Consider the following 16,004-nt stretch of genomic DNA (forward strand, 5'->3'; position numbering starts at 1 on the left):
CAATGCCTAGTCAGCTGACACAGGTTCCCTAAGGCTGTCCTATCTGTTTCTCTGTTAGCATAATGTGCTCACTGTGTTTATTTAAGTGTGTAACTGTGTTTTTGTGATGTGAATTTGAGTTTTGTGTTTATGTGTGCTTCCAGATTACAACAGCTTTAAAAATTTAGTTTATATGCCCAGTTTAAAGTACCAGGTAATAATACTTGGTTCTCAAGTGCCTTTATAGTTCTGAGATCATGGCATTTTAACAAGAGCTTCTAACAAAGACAGCCAGCTTCTGCAGTACCTTGTGTCCTCCAAGAAGACAAAAGACCTGCCGTCTCCAGGCTTGCTCTGGTTTGCAAAGCCACCAACACAGAAGCCAAAGAGGCCTTTTACTCAAGAAACTGATCTGCTTTTCTTGCCAAGACAGGTAAAGTAAATTCTTCCCGCTCACAGGAAAAATCTATGGGCCTCTCACACTCAACAGCTAATGCCAAATACTGCTTCTAAGCCTGATGTTCTCCAAGGACAAGGAGAGGACTTGAGATTGCCTGCTGGCCAAAAGCTGTCTCAATTTTTGCTCATCTATTCCTCCCAGATCTGTCTAAGGCATTTGACATCTAAAGGTACTGTTCTTTTTTTTTTTTGTTTTGTTTTGTTTTTCGAGACAGGGTTTCTCTGTGGCTTTGGAGCCTGTCCTGGAACTAGCTCTGTAGACCAGGCTGGTCTCGAACTCATAGAGATCTGCCTGCCTCTGCCTCCCGAGTGCTGGGATTAAAGGCATGCGCCACCACCGCCCGGCTAAAGGTACTGTTCTTTAACAGGCTTCATAGTTCAGGATTACCAGGTTTTCTATCCTATATCAATAATCAGGTCTGGTAAAATCCAAGGCTTTTAACTTTTAACCCCAGCCAGTTTTAAGCATATTTTACAGGTTACTCTTGTTGCCTAAGTCAAGACCAACCTACAAAATGCTCCCAGGACAACACCAAAAGCACCTGTACCAGTTCCTGGGACTTCATTGGTACCAGCTCTTCTGGATCACAGACACCTGCCAACTACAATCTGGTTTCATCTGCTATTGTATCTCATCCCATGGCTAGCCCCATTTCATAGGTCCAATAATAACATTTTTTTTTCTCCTAGACACCTGCCTTCTTACCTCCCTTAAGAAACAAATGCCTGGCATTTCCGGGATGACAGTGATCAGAATGCTATATCACCCACTGAACATGGACCCACCAATACCCAGCTCTCCCCTCCCCACCCATGTCACCCTATGCCTGCAGGAAGTAACCAGACTTGAGTCTGCACCCCCTTTTTTCCAAAGAAAGCCTATCACTTCAACTTCCTGTCACCCCTATATCCAAAGAGTCTGGATTGTTAAGTCTAGAGTGTAACTCCAGCCCCTGGCATCCATTCCAGCCCCCCTGACCTGGGAATATATTGGTCTGGACTCCAAATCCCAGCATGCCAGGTCCTGACAGGGTATTTAATTGGGCTCCCAGAGGAGAAACACGTGGTTCTGGGTTTGCATGTGCTCCCCGCTTTCCTGTTTCCCCACCATGTGCTCGGCCACCTGAGAGTACCATATTTAATAAAAATGATGGGCATTTTAATTTGGTTTGATTTGACCTAATTGGATTTTCTTGTGCTGGTGGAGCTGCCCCTTCTTAGGATTTTTTCTTAATGGGGAATATACCACCTGAGAGAAAATATTCACAAGCCACCTAGCAGAGAGCTTCCCACCAGTGTGACAAATACATGAGAAAACCAATTTATAAAGAAAAAGAGGTTTATTTCTGTGCACCATTTTGGGGTTTTCAGTGGTTGAAAGGCTCAAGTGGAGTTTCTTGTGAGGCAGTACATCACAGCAGGGAGCACTCAGAAGAATATCTCATAGTGTTGATGCAAAGAAAAAGTGATGAAGAGACCTATGGGCCTACAGTCTCCGTCATGAGCCAGCCTAGAAGGATCGCCTACTGGCCCCACCTCTTAAAGTTTCTATAACCTTCCTACAACATCACAGACTGGAGAACAAGACTTTAACACATCTGTCTGTGGAGGACATTCTAGGTCTAAACTATAGAATCACATAGCCACCAAAGACTTAAGATGTAGAACATGTTTTTGAAATCTCAAAAATTAATAATAGGAACAGGGAAATAACTTAGTGGGTAGCAGCACTTGACACACAAGAATAACAACCTGAGTACAGATCTCGGGATCCCATGTAAAAGTTGGACACCATGGTACATGTTTGTGATCCTAGTACTCCTACAGCGAGTGGGAGGTAGAGACATGAGAATCCCCTAAACCTTGGAAGCCAGTGAATCTGCAATAGGAAGCATGGGAGAATCAAGAGGGATCGTACCTCAACAAAATAGAAAAAGAGGACCAGTTCCCAAAAGCTGTCCTCTGACCTCCACAAACAGACTATGGTATAGAACATGTAACATTGTATGTACACATACACAGAAATAAATGAATACGTTTCTTAAATCAGCAATAAATAACAAACATGATCAAACCTTGTGCAAAGTCAGGCAACCTGATTTGATCCTCATAGTTTATTCCCATCTACTCCATGCTGTGAACCTCATCTTAGTATCCAGGGGAAGTCAATCCTGGACACTTAAATTGTCCCAAGTCAAGTAAAAGCTGAGAAGTGGGGCAAGGTGGTAAAGAAAAGAGGGGCTTTCAGCCCTACAAAGAGAACTGAACACAGCTGTGTACAGCAGGGTTCCTTCCGCTGCTGCCCTCATCAAGCTATAGAGGCCACCAGCTTCTTTCTACTCTCTTGTTCTCAGATCAGCAAGAAATGGACTAATCTGTGGTTTTCTATTCCTTAAGCAGCAAAAAGCTTTCAAATCAGTGTTAAATGTGCTGCCTAATGGCCAGCAAGCTAAACTCTAGCTATCTCACTATGGAATTTGCTGAAAGTCAGGGAGTATGACTGGTTAAGTGCAGAACAGATTAGCAGCTTCAGAGAAGGGGAAGTTAGTGTGGGGTGGTGGTGCATGTGTGTGTTAAACTCTGTATATGTATGTGTTATGGGGGTTGTGTTGTGGGGTATTTCTCTATGTGGTATAAGGTGTGTATGAGAGAGAGAAAAAGAGAGAAATGGGGTTGTGTATATATGTGTGTTAAGGAAGATGGAGATAGGGGTGCAGTGTGTGTTAAACTTTGTGTGTGTGTTATGGGGTTTTGTTGTGAAATATATGTGCTGTGAGATGTGTGTGTGTTTGATGTGGGGTGGTATGTGCATGAGGGTTGGGAAGAGGAGTGTGGTGTGCGCGTATCTGCATGTTATGAAGTGTTTGTTATTTGTGTGTGTTGTGTAGTATATGTATATGTGATGTGAAGTGTGTGTGAGATGTGGGGTGGTGCGCATGTGTGTGTTTGCAGGGGTTGTAGGATAGAGATTTGGGATAGGATGCATGTGGTTGTATGTGTATTAGACTCTGTGTATGTTTTGTGGCTTTCATTTTGTGAGGTGTTAAATGTGTGTGTGGAGTGCATATCTATGTGGTGTGAGGTATATGTGTATTTTGTGTGAAGGAGTAGGGTGGGATGAAGCAGATGTGTATATGCATATGTTGGTGGAGGTATGCAAGGTGTGTAGTGTGTGTGTGTGTGTGCGTGTGCGTGTGTGTGTGTGTGTGTGTGTGTTTTCCACAGGGACAGATGTACCCAGAATAAAAACAGTGGAGGGTGGAGGCCTTCAGGATTCTTTGAAACTCCCAGGTGGAACCTAGGTCCTACACACATCCTGCATGGACTTTTCCTGCCCAGCTGGGATATCCTGTGTTTGTCAAAAGGACTACACAGGGAAGCCATAACCATTGTCCTTCCTGAAATCTGCCAGTGTGCCCCTCCCCAGACTGAGGCAGCCTCCCCATACAGAGGAAGAATGACTTTGGAAATGCGTTATCGGCATCCTCCATGGATTTCCTCATCTCCTGCCCAACCCCATCAGCTGCTAGCTCCTTAGCATCCTCAGACAGAAACCCCAGAGGCTGAGATAGGGTCAGCATCCTGAGGCCAGTTGCTTTTGACAGTTTCCTTTCTGGTCAAGCCTGGTCTCTGTGCTGCTCTGAGTGTTCCGCTCACCACTGCAGCTGCAGCGCAAAAAGCAGGATGGAGCCCCTAGCTGGAGCTGACACTGCCACCTTCCACCAGCGCTGGCCAGCCCGGCTGCTGCTGTGGGTCTCAACCCTGAGCTGTTCTTTCTCCTCACCAGCTTCTCTCCCTCCGTCCCTGGTACCCCGAGTCAGAAGCAGCTACACTCTGGGAAGGACGTTCCTCGGTCTTGATAAATGCAATGCCTGCATCGGGACATCCATCTGTAAGAAGTTCTTTAAAGAAGAAATAAGGTCAGAATCTCCATGAAATAACTCTGAGGAGCAAATTAAGCTTCTCTTAGTGTGAAGAGATCTAATTTATGGGTGGGAGCTAGAGGAAGGCATTTAACAGTGGTAACTGCTTGACATAGAAGGGCAAGGGTAGAAGCCAAATTCTAGCCCTAAATGCTAAAATCTAAGGTTCCACTTGAAACTGAAGGCTGAAATTTCTTTTCTATGACTGGGGTGGCCTGAGACTGTTGAGTTTTCCTACTCATTCCTCATAATGGGAAGAATAAAATATATAGAAAGCTACTATGTGGCAGACATTTTAAACCATTTCAATCTCAGGTGTTGACAGTTTGCACCCATTATTCAGACATTACAGACATGGCAGGATTAAGGGACTTGCACGAGGCAGACCTGGGATACAAAGACAGTTTGCTCCAACATTTTAGAGCCTGTCTTCTGCTGTGTTATAATGATCTGAAGAAAATCAGAGTTTAGTTCATTGTGAGATGTGTGTCTCTCATCAGAAAAAGGCATTCATGCTGATCAGTACAGTCACAGGAAATTGAACAAGGCTAGAAACCAGCTGGGACTATGTGGGAGCAGCCACCATAACTTTGCTCCTTGTGTTCTCGGTGGGCAGGAGAAAGGACAATATTACAAATAATATTGACGTTTGGTCTGATGCAGGCCAGAGTACAGAAGTGCCAGACAGGGGACACTGATTACAGAGAGAGATTTTCTGGGGAGAGGACTCCTGAGCAAGGTCTTTCAGGGTGAAGTGCGGATTTTGCAAGGGGAAGGCAGAAGAATGATCGTAAACATGGGTGGAAGTGTGTGGGGAGAGATGAGAGGTGCTGGTGGCCACTCATCTGGGTGGTATGGGTGGATACGGGCAGAGCAGAAGCCTGGAATGACACGTGAGGCACAGCCCCTTTAATGTTGAAAAATTTAATGTTGAAAAATTTCCAAGAAATGGAAAACTTAGCTTTCAGTATTTTTCAGAACCAAAGACTTGACCGACACCCTTTCTCCTCCTCTCACCTCACTGAAACCTAGCCTTCTGCCTGTAAGATGCTGTGACCAAACAAAAGGCATAAGGAATAATATACAACCTCTCCATTAGGCAGATATCTATGATTGTTACACTAAGTTACTAAAAAGAAACAATAGAAAAGTTCAATCAAAAATGTTAAATTTCTTTTTCTATTTTGCTTTTTTATTACTACATATTCATTCTACAAAATAATGGGCTTCCTTATGACATTGCCATGCACGTATATTATGTGCCTTAGTGGTGTTTACCCCATTACATTTTCTTGAGCGCCTCTTCCCAATAACCTTCCTCTTCTCAAATCGTTCCTCTTTATTTTCATTTCATATATTTTTTTAAAAAATTAGGTCCACATGTGAGAAAAATGTGGTATTTGTTTTTCAGAGTCTACCTTATTTCATTTACTATGATGATCTTCAATTTCATCCATTTTCCTAAAAATGACATAATTATGTTATTCTTTATGGTTGCATAAAACTCCATGTGTCTGTGTATCTGTGTGAGAGAGACAAAGACAGTGACAGAGACAGGGAGACAGAGAGAGCAAGAACATTAAACTTAATTTTTATTTTATTTCATGCTTGTGTGTGTTTTGCCTGCATGTGTGTCTGTGCATCAAATGCATGGCTGGTACTTGAGGAAGCCAAAACATGGGGATAGATCCTCTGGGACTGGAGTTACAGACAGTTGGCTGCTGGGACTCCAATCTGGTTCTGCCCTAAAAGTGCTTTCTTAACACCGAGCTATATCCCTAGATCTATTAAACTTCCTCTTATAATTTTAAATGTTTTAGAGAGTTTATGTGGACATTTGCTATTAAGAATTTTCGGTTTCTGTTTTCTTCCTAATGACGAAATGAAAACGTAGGGCCTTTCGAATGCAGCCAAGTGCTCTCCGGCTGACTAAAGACTTTGTGAAGGTTGCAAAGTTGAACGATCCCTAATCAGGACTGCTCTGCTGCAGACAATGGGAAAGATGCTAAGCTGGGAGATAAAAATCCATGTTTCAGGGGGATCTTCCAGAAACTCATAGGCAGGGTGGCCTGGGGTTGCTCTTAGGGACTGAAGAACCAGAAGAGAGATCACTTTAGAAAAAGAGGGCAGAAAAAAAAGCCATCTGGATTCAGCTCTGTGTTCATTTTGTTGACTGATGAATTGTGAAAGGAAATACAGAGATGTTGAATTTGAACTCAGAAATTCCCACCTAGGAAGTGGGGTGCAGAGAACCAAGAACATAGTGAAGTGTGCTGATTACTCTGAGAGAGCAGCAAATGAAGATACAGATCCAGTTTAAACTGGGAGAGAAAGGGACTGCAGGATTCCAAAGAACAGCTCTATGCTCCCTCCCTCCTTCATCAAATTCTAGATGCTTTTTCATGCAACACTCTTTCTTTAGAATTTAAGACATTCCATATGTACCTAAAGAGGAAGTATGCAGATGGACACAGGGAAACATCAAACATGGCAGGCTGGTGGGATTACAGCACTCTATGCTGAGAATGTTTAACCTCAACATAAAGAGACAAAGAATGTATGGACTTGCTCATCCCCTGCTTCACTACCTTATAAATAAGTTTCTTTTATTATAAGCACTGTAGTTACTTATTTTAGAAATGTTAAGAAAAATTCAAAATAAAAATCGTATAGAATTCATTCTCAAATGGGCTATAGAGATGGATCCATGGGTAAAGTGCTTGCTGTGAACTTGGATCCCCAGCAAACACACAAATACTGAACTTGGATCCCCAGCACACACAAATATGGCCTTGTAACTCCAGAACTGGTAAGTGGTAACAGATAAATCCCCAGATACCCTGTTAAAAAATAAATAAAATTATGTCTCTCTTAGGGTCTTCTTTGTTGTCTGGATTCTCTGGAATTGTGAGTCGTAGGCTGTTTTTTCTTTACTTTATGTCTAAAAGCCACTTACGAGTGAGTATATATTTTAGATTCACTTGTTGAGAGTTCTCTCTTTAGGTTTGTACATCATTTTTATTGGATTTTTTGTTCTTTTGGTGACCAATTTCTTGAGTGCTTTGCATATTTTGGAGATCAGAGCTCTGTCTGATGTGGGGCTGGTGAAGATCTTTTCCCATTCTGTAGGCTGCTGTTTTTGTCTTATTGACCGTGTCTTTTGCTTTACAGAAGCTTTTTAGTTTCAGGAAGTCCCCTTTATTTACTGATGCTCTTATTGTCTGTGCTACCGGGGTTATATTTAGGAAGTAGTCTCCTGTGTCAATGTGTTCAAGTGTACTTCCCACTTTCTCTTCTAGAAGGTTCAATGTAGCTGGCTTTATGTTGAGGTCTTTGATCCATATGGACTTGAGGTTTGTGCATGGCAATAGATACGGATCTATTTTCATTCTTCTATATGTTGATATCCAGTTATTCCAGCACCATTTGTAGAATATGCTTTCTTTTTTCCATTTTGCATTTTTAGCTTCTTTGTAAAAAATCCGGTGTTCATAGGTGTGTAGATTAATATTTGGGTCTTTGATTTTGTTCCATTCATCCTCCTGTCTGTTTTTATGCCAATACCAGACTGTTTTCAGTACTGTAGCTCTGTAGTAGAGTTTGAAGTCAGGGATTGTGATGCCTCTAGAAGTTCCCTTATTGTACAGGATTGTTTTAGCTATCCTTGGTTTTTTGTTTTTCCATATGAAGTTGAGTATTGTTCTTTCAAGGTCTGTAAAGAATTTTGCTGGGATTTTGATGGGCACTGCATTGAATCTGTAAATTGCTTTTGGTAAGATTGCCATTTTTACTATGTTAATTCTAAATTCTACCTACCCTAGACAACAACAAAGATCCTAATAGAGACATGTTTGGATCTAATCTACATGGGAAGTAGAAAAAGACAAGATCTTCTGAGTAAATTTGGAGCATGGGGATTATGGGAAAGGATAGAAGGGAAGGGGAAAGGAAGGGAGGGGAGCAGAGAAAAATATATAGCTCAATAAAAACAATTAAAAAATAAATCCTATATTAAATATTTCCACTAAATTATAATGCCCTATATCAGAAAGCAGAAATATCCTATTATTAGTCAAAGCACCTTTTCTATGGTTCTCTTTTGTAGAATTTATAATTAAATGAAACAATTTTTCTTCACTAAAATAGAAAAGCAGTTTTCACAATGTTAATGAAAGATTTGCCTCTAGAAATGATAACCCTGTTGACCATGGCTTTCAATATGGCAGGTTGGATGCTGACTAATTCATTACCATCATCTCCTATTGTTTGTTAATTTTTTTAAAACTTTAAGAATGTTTCAAATTAAAACAATAAAATTTTATTGATTTAAAAAATAAATATTTTTTATTTATTAAAAATCTCCACCTCCTCCCCTCCTCCCATTTCCCTCCCACTCCCCCCACTCCCATTCCCCCTCCCTCTCCAGTCCTAAGAGCAGTTAGGCTTTTCTGCCCTGTGGGAAGTTCCAGATCCTCCCCACTCCATCCAGGTCTAGGAAGGTGAGCATCCAAACAGACTAGGCTCCCACAGGGCCAGTCCATGCAATAGAATCAAAACTCAGTGCCATTGTCCTTGGCTTCTCAGTCAGCCCTCATTGTCAGCCACATTCACAGAGTCCAGTTTGATCACATGCTCCATCAGTCCCTCTCCAGCTGGCCTTGGTGAGCTCCCATTATATCAGTCCCACCGTCTTAGTGGGTGGACGCACCTCTCACAGTCCTGACTTCCTTGCTCATGTTCTGCCTCCTTCTGCTCCTCATTTGGACCTTGGGAGCTCAGTCCAGTGCTCCAATGTGGGCCTCTGTCTCTATCTCCATCCATCGCCAGATGAAGGTTCTATGGTGATATGCAAGATATTCATCAGTGTGGCTATAGGATAGGGCCAGTTCAGGCACCCTCTCCTCTGCTGCCCATGAAACTAGTTGGGGAAATCCCCTTGGACACCTGGGAACCACTCTAGAGCCAAGACTCTAGCCAACCCTAAAATGGCTCCCTTGGTTAGGGTAACTTCTTCCCTGCTCCCATATCCACCCTTCCTCCATCTCAATTATCCCATTCCCACAAGTTCTCCCCTTCTCCCTTTTCTCTCCCCATCTCCCCTTACCCCCAATCCACGGCCCCTCCTCCCAACTTTTGCCCGGCAACCTTGTCAACTTCCAATATCCAGGAGGATAACTATTGTTTTTCTTTGGGTTCACCTTCTTATTTAGCTTCTCTAGGATCACGAACTATAGGCTCAATGTCTTTGTTTATGGCTAGAATCTGCTTATGAGTGAGTACATGCCATATTCCTCTTTTGGGGTCTGAGTTCTCTCACTCAGTAAAGTGTTTTCTATTTCCATCCATTTCCATGCAAAGTTCAAGATGTCATTGTTTTTTAGTGCTGAGTAAAACTCTAAAGTATATATGTGCCACACATTCTTTATCCATTCTTCTATTGAGGGGCACCTAGGTTGTCTGCAGGTTCTGGCTAATTACAAATAGTGCTGCTATGAACATTGTTGAACAAATGCTTTTGTAATATGATTGGGCATCTCTTGGGTATATTCCCAAGAGTGGTATTGCTGGGTCCATGGGGTAGGTTGACTTTCAGTTTCCTGAGAAACCACCACACTGATTCCCAAAGTGGTTGCACAAGTTTGCACTCCCACCAACAATGGATGACTGTTCCCCATATTCCACAACCTCTCCAGCATATGTTATCATTGGTGTTTTTGATTTTATCCATTCTGACAGGTGTAAGATGGTATCTCAAAGTTGTTTTGATTTACATTTCCCTGATTGTTAAGGAGGTTGAGCATGACCTTAAGTGTCTTTTGGCTATTTGAACTTCTTCTGTTGAGAATTCTCTGTTCAGTTCAGTGCCCATTTTTAATTGGGTTAATTAGAGTTTTAATGTCTAGTTTTTTGAGTTATTTATATATTTTGGAGATCAGACCTTTGTCTGATGTGGGGTTGGTGAAGATCTTCTCCCATTTAGTAGGTTGCCTTTTTGTCTTAATGACAGTGTCCTTTGCATTACAGAAGCTTCTCAGTTTCAGGAGGTCCCATTTATTCATTTTTCCTCTTATTGTCGGCGCTACAGGGGTTATACGTAGGAATTGGTCTCCTGTGTCCATGTGTTGGAGACTACTTCCCACTTTCTTTTCTATCAGGTTCAGCGTGGTCAGATTTATATTGAGGTCTTTAATCCATTTGTACTTGAGTTTAGTGAATGGTGATAGATATGGATCTATTTTCATTTCTACATTTTGAAATCCACTTACGCCAGCACCATTTGTTAAAGATGCTTTCCTTCTTCCATTGTATAATTTTAGCCCTTTTGTCGAATATCGGGTGTTCATAGGTTTGTGGGTTAATATCCAGGTCTTTGATTCAATTCCATTGCTCAACATCTCTGTTTTTATGCCAATACCAAGCTGTTTTCATTACTGTAGCTCTGTAATAGAGTTTGACATCAGAGATGGTAATGCCTCCAGAAGTTCCTTTATTGTATAGGATTGTTTTGGCTATCCTGGGTTTTTTGTTTTTCCATATAAAGTTGGTTATTGTTCTCTCAAGGTCTTTGGAGAATTTTGTTGGGATTTTGATGGGGATTGCATTGAATCTGTAGATTGCTTTTGGTAGAATAGCCATTTTTACTATGTTGATCCTACCTATACAAGAGTAAGGGAAATCCTTCCATTTTCTGGTATCCTCTTCAATTTCTTTCTTCAAAGACTTAAAGTTCTTGTCAAATAGATCTTTCACATCCTTGGTTAGAGTTACCCCAAATAATTTATGCTATTTGTGGCTATTGTGTAAGGTGATGCTTCTCTGATTTCCGTCTCTGCTTCTTTGTTCTTTGTGTATAGGAGGGCAACTGATTTTTTGGAGTTGATCTTGTATCCTGCCACATTACTAAAGGTGTTTATCAGCTGTAGGAGTTCTTTGGTAGAGTTTTTGGGGTTGCTTATGTACACTATCATATCATCTGCAAATAAAGAAAGTTTAACTTTTTCCTTTCCAATTCGAATCCACTTGATCTCCTTATGTTGTCTTATTGCTATTGCTAGAACTTCAAGCACTATATTGAAGAGGTATGGAGAGAGTGGACAGAATTGTCATGTTCCTGATTTTAGTGGAATGGCTTTGAGTTTCTCTCCATTGAATTTGATGTTAGCTGTCGGCTTGCTGTATATAGCTTTTATTATTTTTAGGTAATAACCTTGTATACCTAATCTCTCCAAGACCTTTAACATAAAGTGGTGTTGAATTTTGTCAAATGCTTTTTCAGCATCTAATAAAATGATCATATGATTTTTTTCAGTTTATATGATGGATTACATTGATAAATTTGCATATGTTGAACCAGCCCTGCATCTCTGGGATGAAGCCTACTTGATCATAATGGATAATTTTTTAATGTGTTCTTGGATTCGGTTTGCCAGTATTTTATTGAAAATTTTTGTGTCGATGTTCATGAGTGAGATTGGCCTGTAATTCTCTTTCTTGTTTGGGTCTTTGTGTGGTTTTGGTATCAGGATAATTGTAGCTTCATAAAAGGAGTTTGGCAATGACTCTTCTGTTTCTATTTTGTGAAATATGTTAAGGAGTATAGGTATTAGCTCTTCTTGAAAGTTCTGGTAGAATTCTGCATTGAAACCATCTGGTCCTGGGCTTTTTTTGGTGGGGAGGTTTTTGATAACAGCTTCTAATTCTTCGCAACTAACTAACAGGTTTATTTAGATCATACACCTAGTCTTGATTTAACTTCGGCATATGGTACTTATCTAAAAAAAATGCCCATTTCTTTTACATTTTCCAATTTTGTGGCATACAGGCTTTTGTAGTAAGATCTAATGATTCTCTGAATTTCTTCTGTGTCTGTGGTTATGTCTCCCTTTTTATTTCTTATTAATTTGCATGTCCTCTCTCTGCTGTTTGATTAGTTTGGATAGGGGTTTGTCAATCTTGTTGATTTTCTCCAGGAACCAGCTTTTTGTTTCATTGATTCTTTGGATTGTTTTCTGTGTTTCTATTTTAATGATTTCAGCCCTCCGTTTGATTATTTCCAGTCTTCTACTCCTCCTAGGTGAGTCTGCTTCTTTTTTTCTATAGCTTTCAGATGTGCTGTTAAGTCTCTAATGTGTGTTTTCTCTGTTTTATTTAAGTGGGCACTTAGTGCTATAAACTTTCCTCTTAGCATTGCTTTCATAGTGTCCCATAGGTTTGAGTATGTTGTGGTCGTTAATTTCATTAAATTCAAGAAAGACTTTAATTTCTTTATTTCTTCCTTGACCTAGGGGTGGTTCAGTAGTTGACTGTTCAGTTTCTATGAGTTTGTAGGCTTTCCGGGGGTAGAATTGTTGAATTCTAACTTTATTCCATGGTGATCCGATAGTACACAGGTGGTTACTACAATTTCTTTGTATCTATGGATGTTTGCTTTGTTACCAACTATGTGATCAATTTTTGAGAAGGTTCCATGAGATGCTGAGGAGAACGTATATTCTTTTGTGTTTGGGTGGAATGTTCTATAGATGTCTGTTAAGTCCATTTGTTTCATTACATCTGTTAGTTCTCTTATTTCTCTGTTAAGTTTCTGTCTGGTTGACCTGTCCATTGGTGAGAGAGGAGTGTTGAAATCTCCTACTATTAGAGTGTGGGGTTTGATATGCTTTGAGTTCTAGTAATGTTTCTTTTACATATGTGTGTGCTTTTATATTAGGGGCATAGATATTCAGGATTGAGACTTCCTCCTGATGAATTTTTCCTGTTATGAGAATAAAGTGTCCATCTCCATCTCTTCTGATTGATTTTAGTTTGAAGTCAATTTTGTTAGATATTAGTACAGCCACACCAGCTTGTTTCTTTCGACCATTTGATTGGAAAACCTTTTCCCAACCCTTTACTCTGAGGTAGTGTCTGTCTTTGTGGTTGAGGTGTGTTTCTTGTAAACAGCAGAATGTTGGATTCTGATTTCATATCCATTCTTTTAACCTGTCCCTTTTTATAAGTGAATTGAGTCCATTGATATTAAGTGATAGTAATAACCAGTGGTTGCCAACTCCAGTTATTTTTCCTGGTGGTAGTGTTTGTGTGTTTCCCTTCTTTGAGTTGTGCTGGTGGAGGGTTGTTAGATGTTTGGGTTATTATGGGTGTTGTTGGCTTTCTTGGTTTGTGGCTTTCCTTCTAGTATTTTCTGTAAAGCTGGGTTTGTGGCTAAGTATTGTTTAAATCTGTTTTTGTTTTGGAATATCTTGTTTTCTCCATTGATAGTGAATGCAAGCTTTGCTGGATATAGTAGTCTGGGCTTGCATCCATGGTCTCTTAGTGTCTGCAGTATATCTATCCAAGACCTTCTGGCTTCATGGTTTCCATTGAGAAGTCAGGTGTAATTCTGATAGGTTTCCCTTTATATGTTACTTGACATTTTTCCCTTGCAGCTCTTAATATTTGCTCTTTATTCTGTATGTCTTGTTGTTTGATTATTATATGGTGAGGGGATGCTTTTTTTGATCTGGTCTATTTGGTGTTCTGTATGCTTCTTGTACCTTCATAGGAATGTCCTTCTTTAGGTTGGGAAAGTTTTCTTCTATAATTTTGTTAAATATATTTTCTGGGCCTTTGATCTGTAATTCTTCTTTTTCTATCCCTATTATTCTTAGGTTTGGTCTTTTCATGGTGTCCCAGATTTTCTGGATGTTTTGTGTTAAGAATTTGTTGGATTTGTTATTTTCTTTAATCAATGAGTTTATTTCCTCTATAGTATCTCCATTGTCTGAGATTCTTTCTTCTATCTCTTATATTCTGTTGGTTATGCTTGTCTCTGTAGTTCCTGATAAATTGCCCAGATTTTCCATATCCAGCCTTCCCTAGGTTTGTGTTTTCTTCATTACCTCCATTTCATTTTTCAAGTCTTGAACTGTTTCCATTACCTTTTTGATTGCTTTATTGTGGTTTTCTTGGGTATCTTTGAGACATTTATTAATTTCTTCTACCTTTTTGTTTGTCTTCTCCACTTCTTTACAGCAGTTTTTTTTTACATCCTGTTTAAGGCCCTCTATCATTTTCATAATGTTACATTTAAAGTCTATTTCTTCTACTTCTTCTGGAATAGGGTGTTCAAGTCTTCTTGTTGTATGATCCCTGAAATCTGGTGTTTTCATGTTGCCTTTCAGATTGTTGGAGGAATTCTTGCATTGATGCCTGCCCATCTCTTCCTTCAAAAGCAGCCAGAAGAGTCTTGGTGTCTTGGTCCAATCTATGCTTTGACTGCCTCTGGGTGAATCTCCTCAGTGCAGGAGCAGGAACTGTTCCCCTTTAAGTGGATAGCCTCAGTGTAGGAGTAGGCACTGTTCCTGGGCCAAGGACCTCACAGTCAATAGGGCAGGTTTCGGGGGGGGTAGGGATGTGTGGAACAAAGAAGCCCCTACAGCAGGAGTTGAAAGGTCCCAGTGCTCCTTTCCAGAAGTTCTGCCCCCCCCCCCCCGGATGGCACCCACTCACTGGTCTGAAAGGTTCTCCTCAGCACAGGGACAGGACTGTTGGAGGTTGAAGGACCCTGTTGACAAAAGGGCAAACTTTGAGGGGAGGAGAGGGTTGTGCGGAGCCAAGAAGCCCCTGCAGCAGGAGCTGGAGATGCCATGCACTCCCCTCCGGCAGGGTGGGTCCACACTCACCCCTCTGGGTAAGTAGCCTCAGAGCAGGAACTGTTCCTTGGCCTAGGACCTCGCAGACAATAGCTAAAACAAATTTAAAAACGTAATCTTAGTATTGGGAAGGCAGAGACAGACAAGATCCTGAAGCTCATTGACCAGCCAGCCTAGCTGAAACAGAGAGTTCTATGTTCTGTGAGAGAGGCTGTCTCAAAAAACAAAATGGGGAATGATTAAGAAAGACACCTGACATCAATCTCTGACCTTCACACATACATACAAACAGTAGCATCTACATCCAAATACACATGTGTACACGCACACACACATGCATGCATGCACATGTCCACCTGTATAAAGATCTAATACTCTCTAGGGAGTTTAATAGTATGTGAAGAATATTTGTTTACATTATTCAATATCCTCCTCCATAATTTGATGTTAATGGCTTCATGATATTGGTACAGTTATATATTTAACTAATCCACAAGCATGAGACAACAGAATTTTTTCACTTTTTCAATATTATAAACAATGATGTGTCAAACATTACTGCAGCAAGAGTTTGTGCCTCTCATTAATTCCCTGTGACAAACTCTGAAAAATGGTATATATGAATAAAAAACTAATTTTTAGGATTGTATGTATGTATACGTAGTCAGACGCTGCTCGTTCATTTCCCAGCTGCCCAAAATAATCACACAAAAACTATATTAATTACAGCACTGTATGGCCTCTTAGCTTATGCATATTTCTAGCTAATGCTTACATATTAAGCAGCCACATGGCATCTCACTGACTCCACTTCTTTCTTCCAGCATTCAGTTTGATTTTCCCGTCTAGCTCTATTCTACCCAATCATAGGCCAAAACAGCTTCTTTATTAACCAGTGGCATTCACAGCATAAAGAGGGGAACCCTGTTGTAATAATGAGCCGTGGGCTGTGTCCCGCCACCCAGTTAGCTTTACCCGAGATAATTACACGGACACTGTATTCTTTTAA

At 40.6% G+C, this 16,004-nt stretch overlaps 1 protein-coding gene across 1 annotated transcript in view; it reads left to right on the forward strand.

Moving 5' to 3' along the window:
• Positions 1-4,115: 4,115 nt before the first annotated feature.
• Positions 4,116-16,004, forward strand: part of Dipk2b (divergent protein kinase domain 2B) — a 50,465-nt gene continuing 38,576 nt past the window's right edge. Inside the window, exon 1 of the mRNA XM_005358936.3 lies at positions 4,116-4,358. Within this exon, the coding sequence (XP_005358993.2) occupies positions 4,123-4,358 (236 nt within the window). The 5' untranslated portion in view covers positions 4,116-4,122. The remainder of the gene's footprint in view (positions 4,359-16,004) is intronic.

Source organism: Microtus ochrogaster, chromosome X (assembly GCF_000317375.1).
Source record: "Microtus ochrogaster isolate Prairie Vole_2 chromosome X, MicOch1.0, whole genome shotgun sequence".
Classification (NCBI taxonomy): Eukaryota; Metazoa; Chordata; class Mammalia; order Rodentia; family Cricetidae; genus Microtus; species Microtus ochrogaster.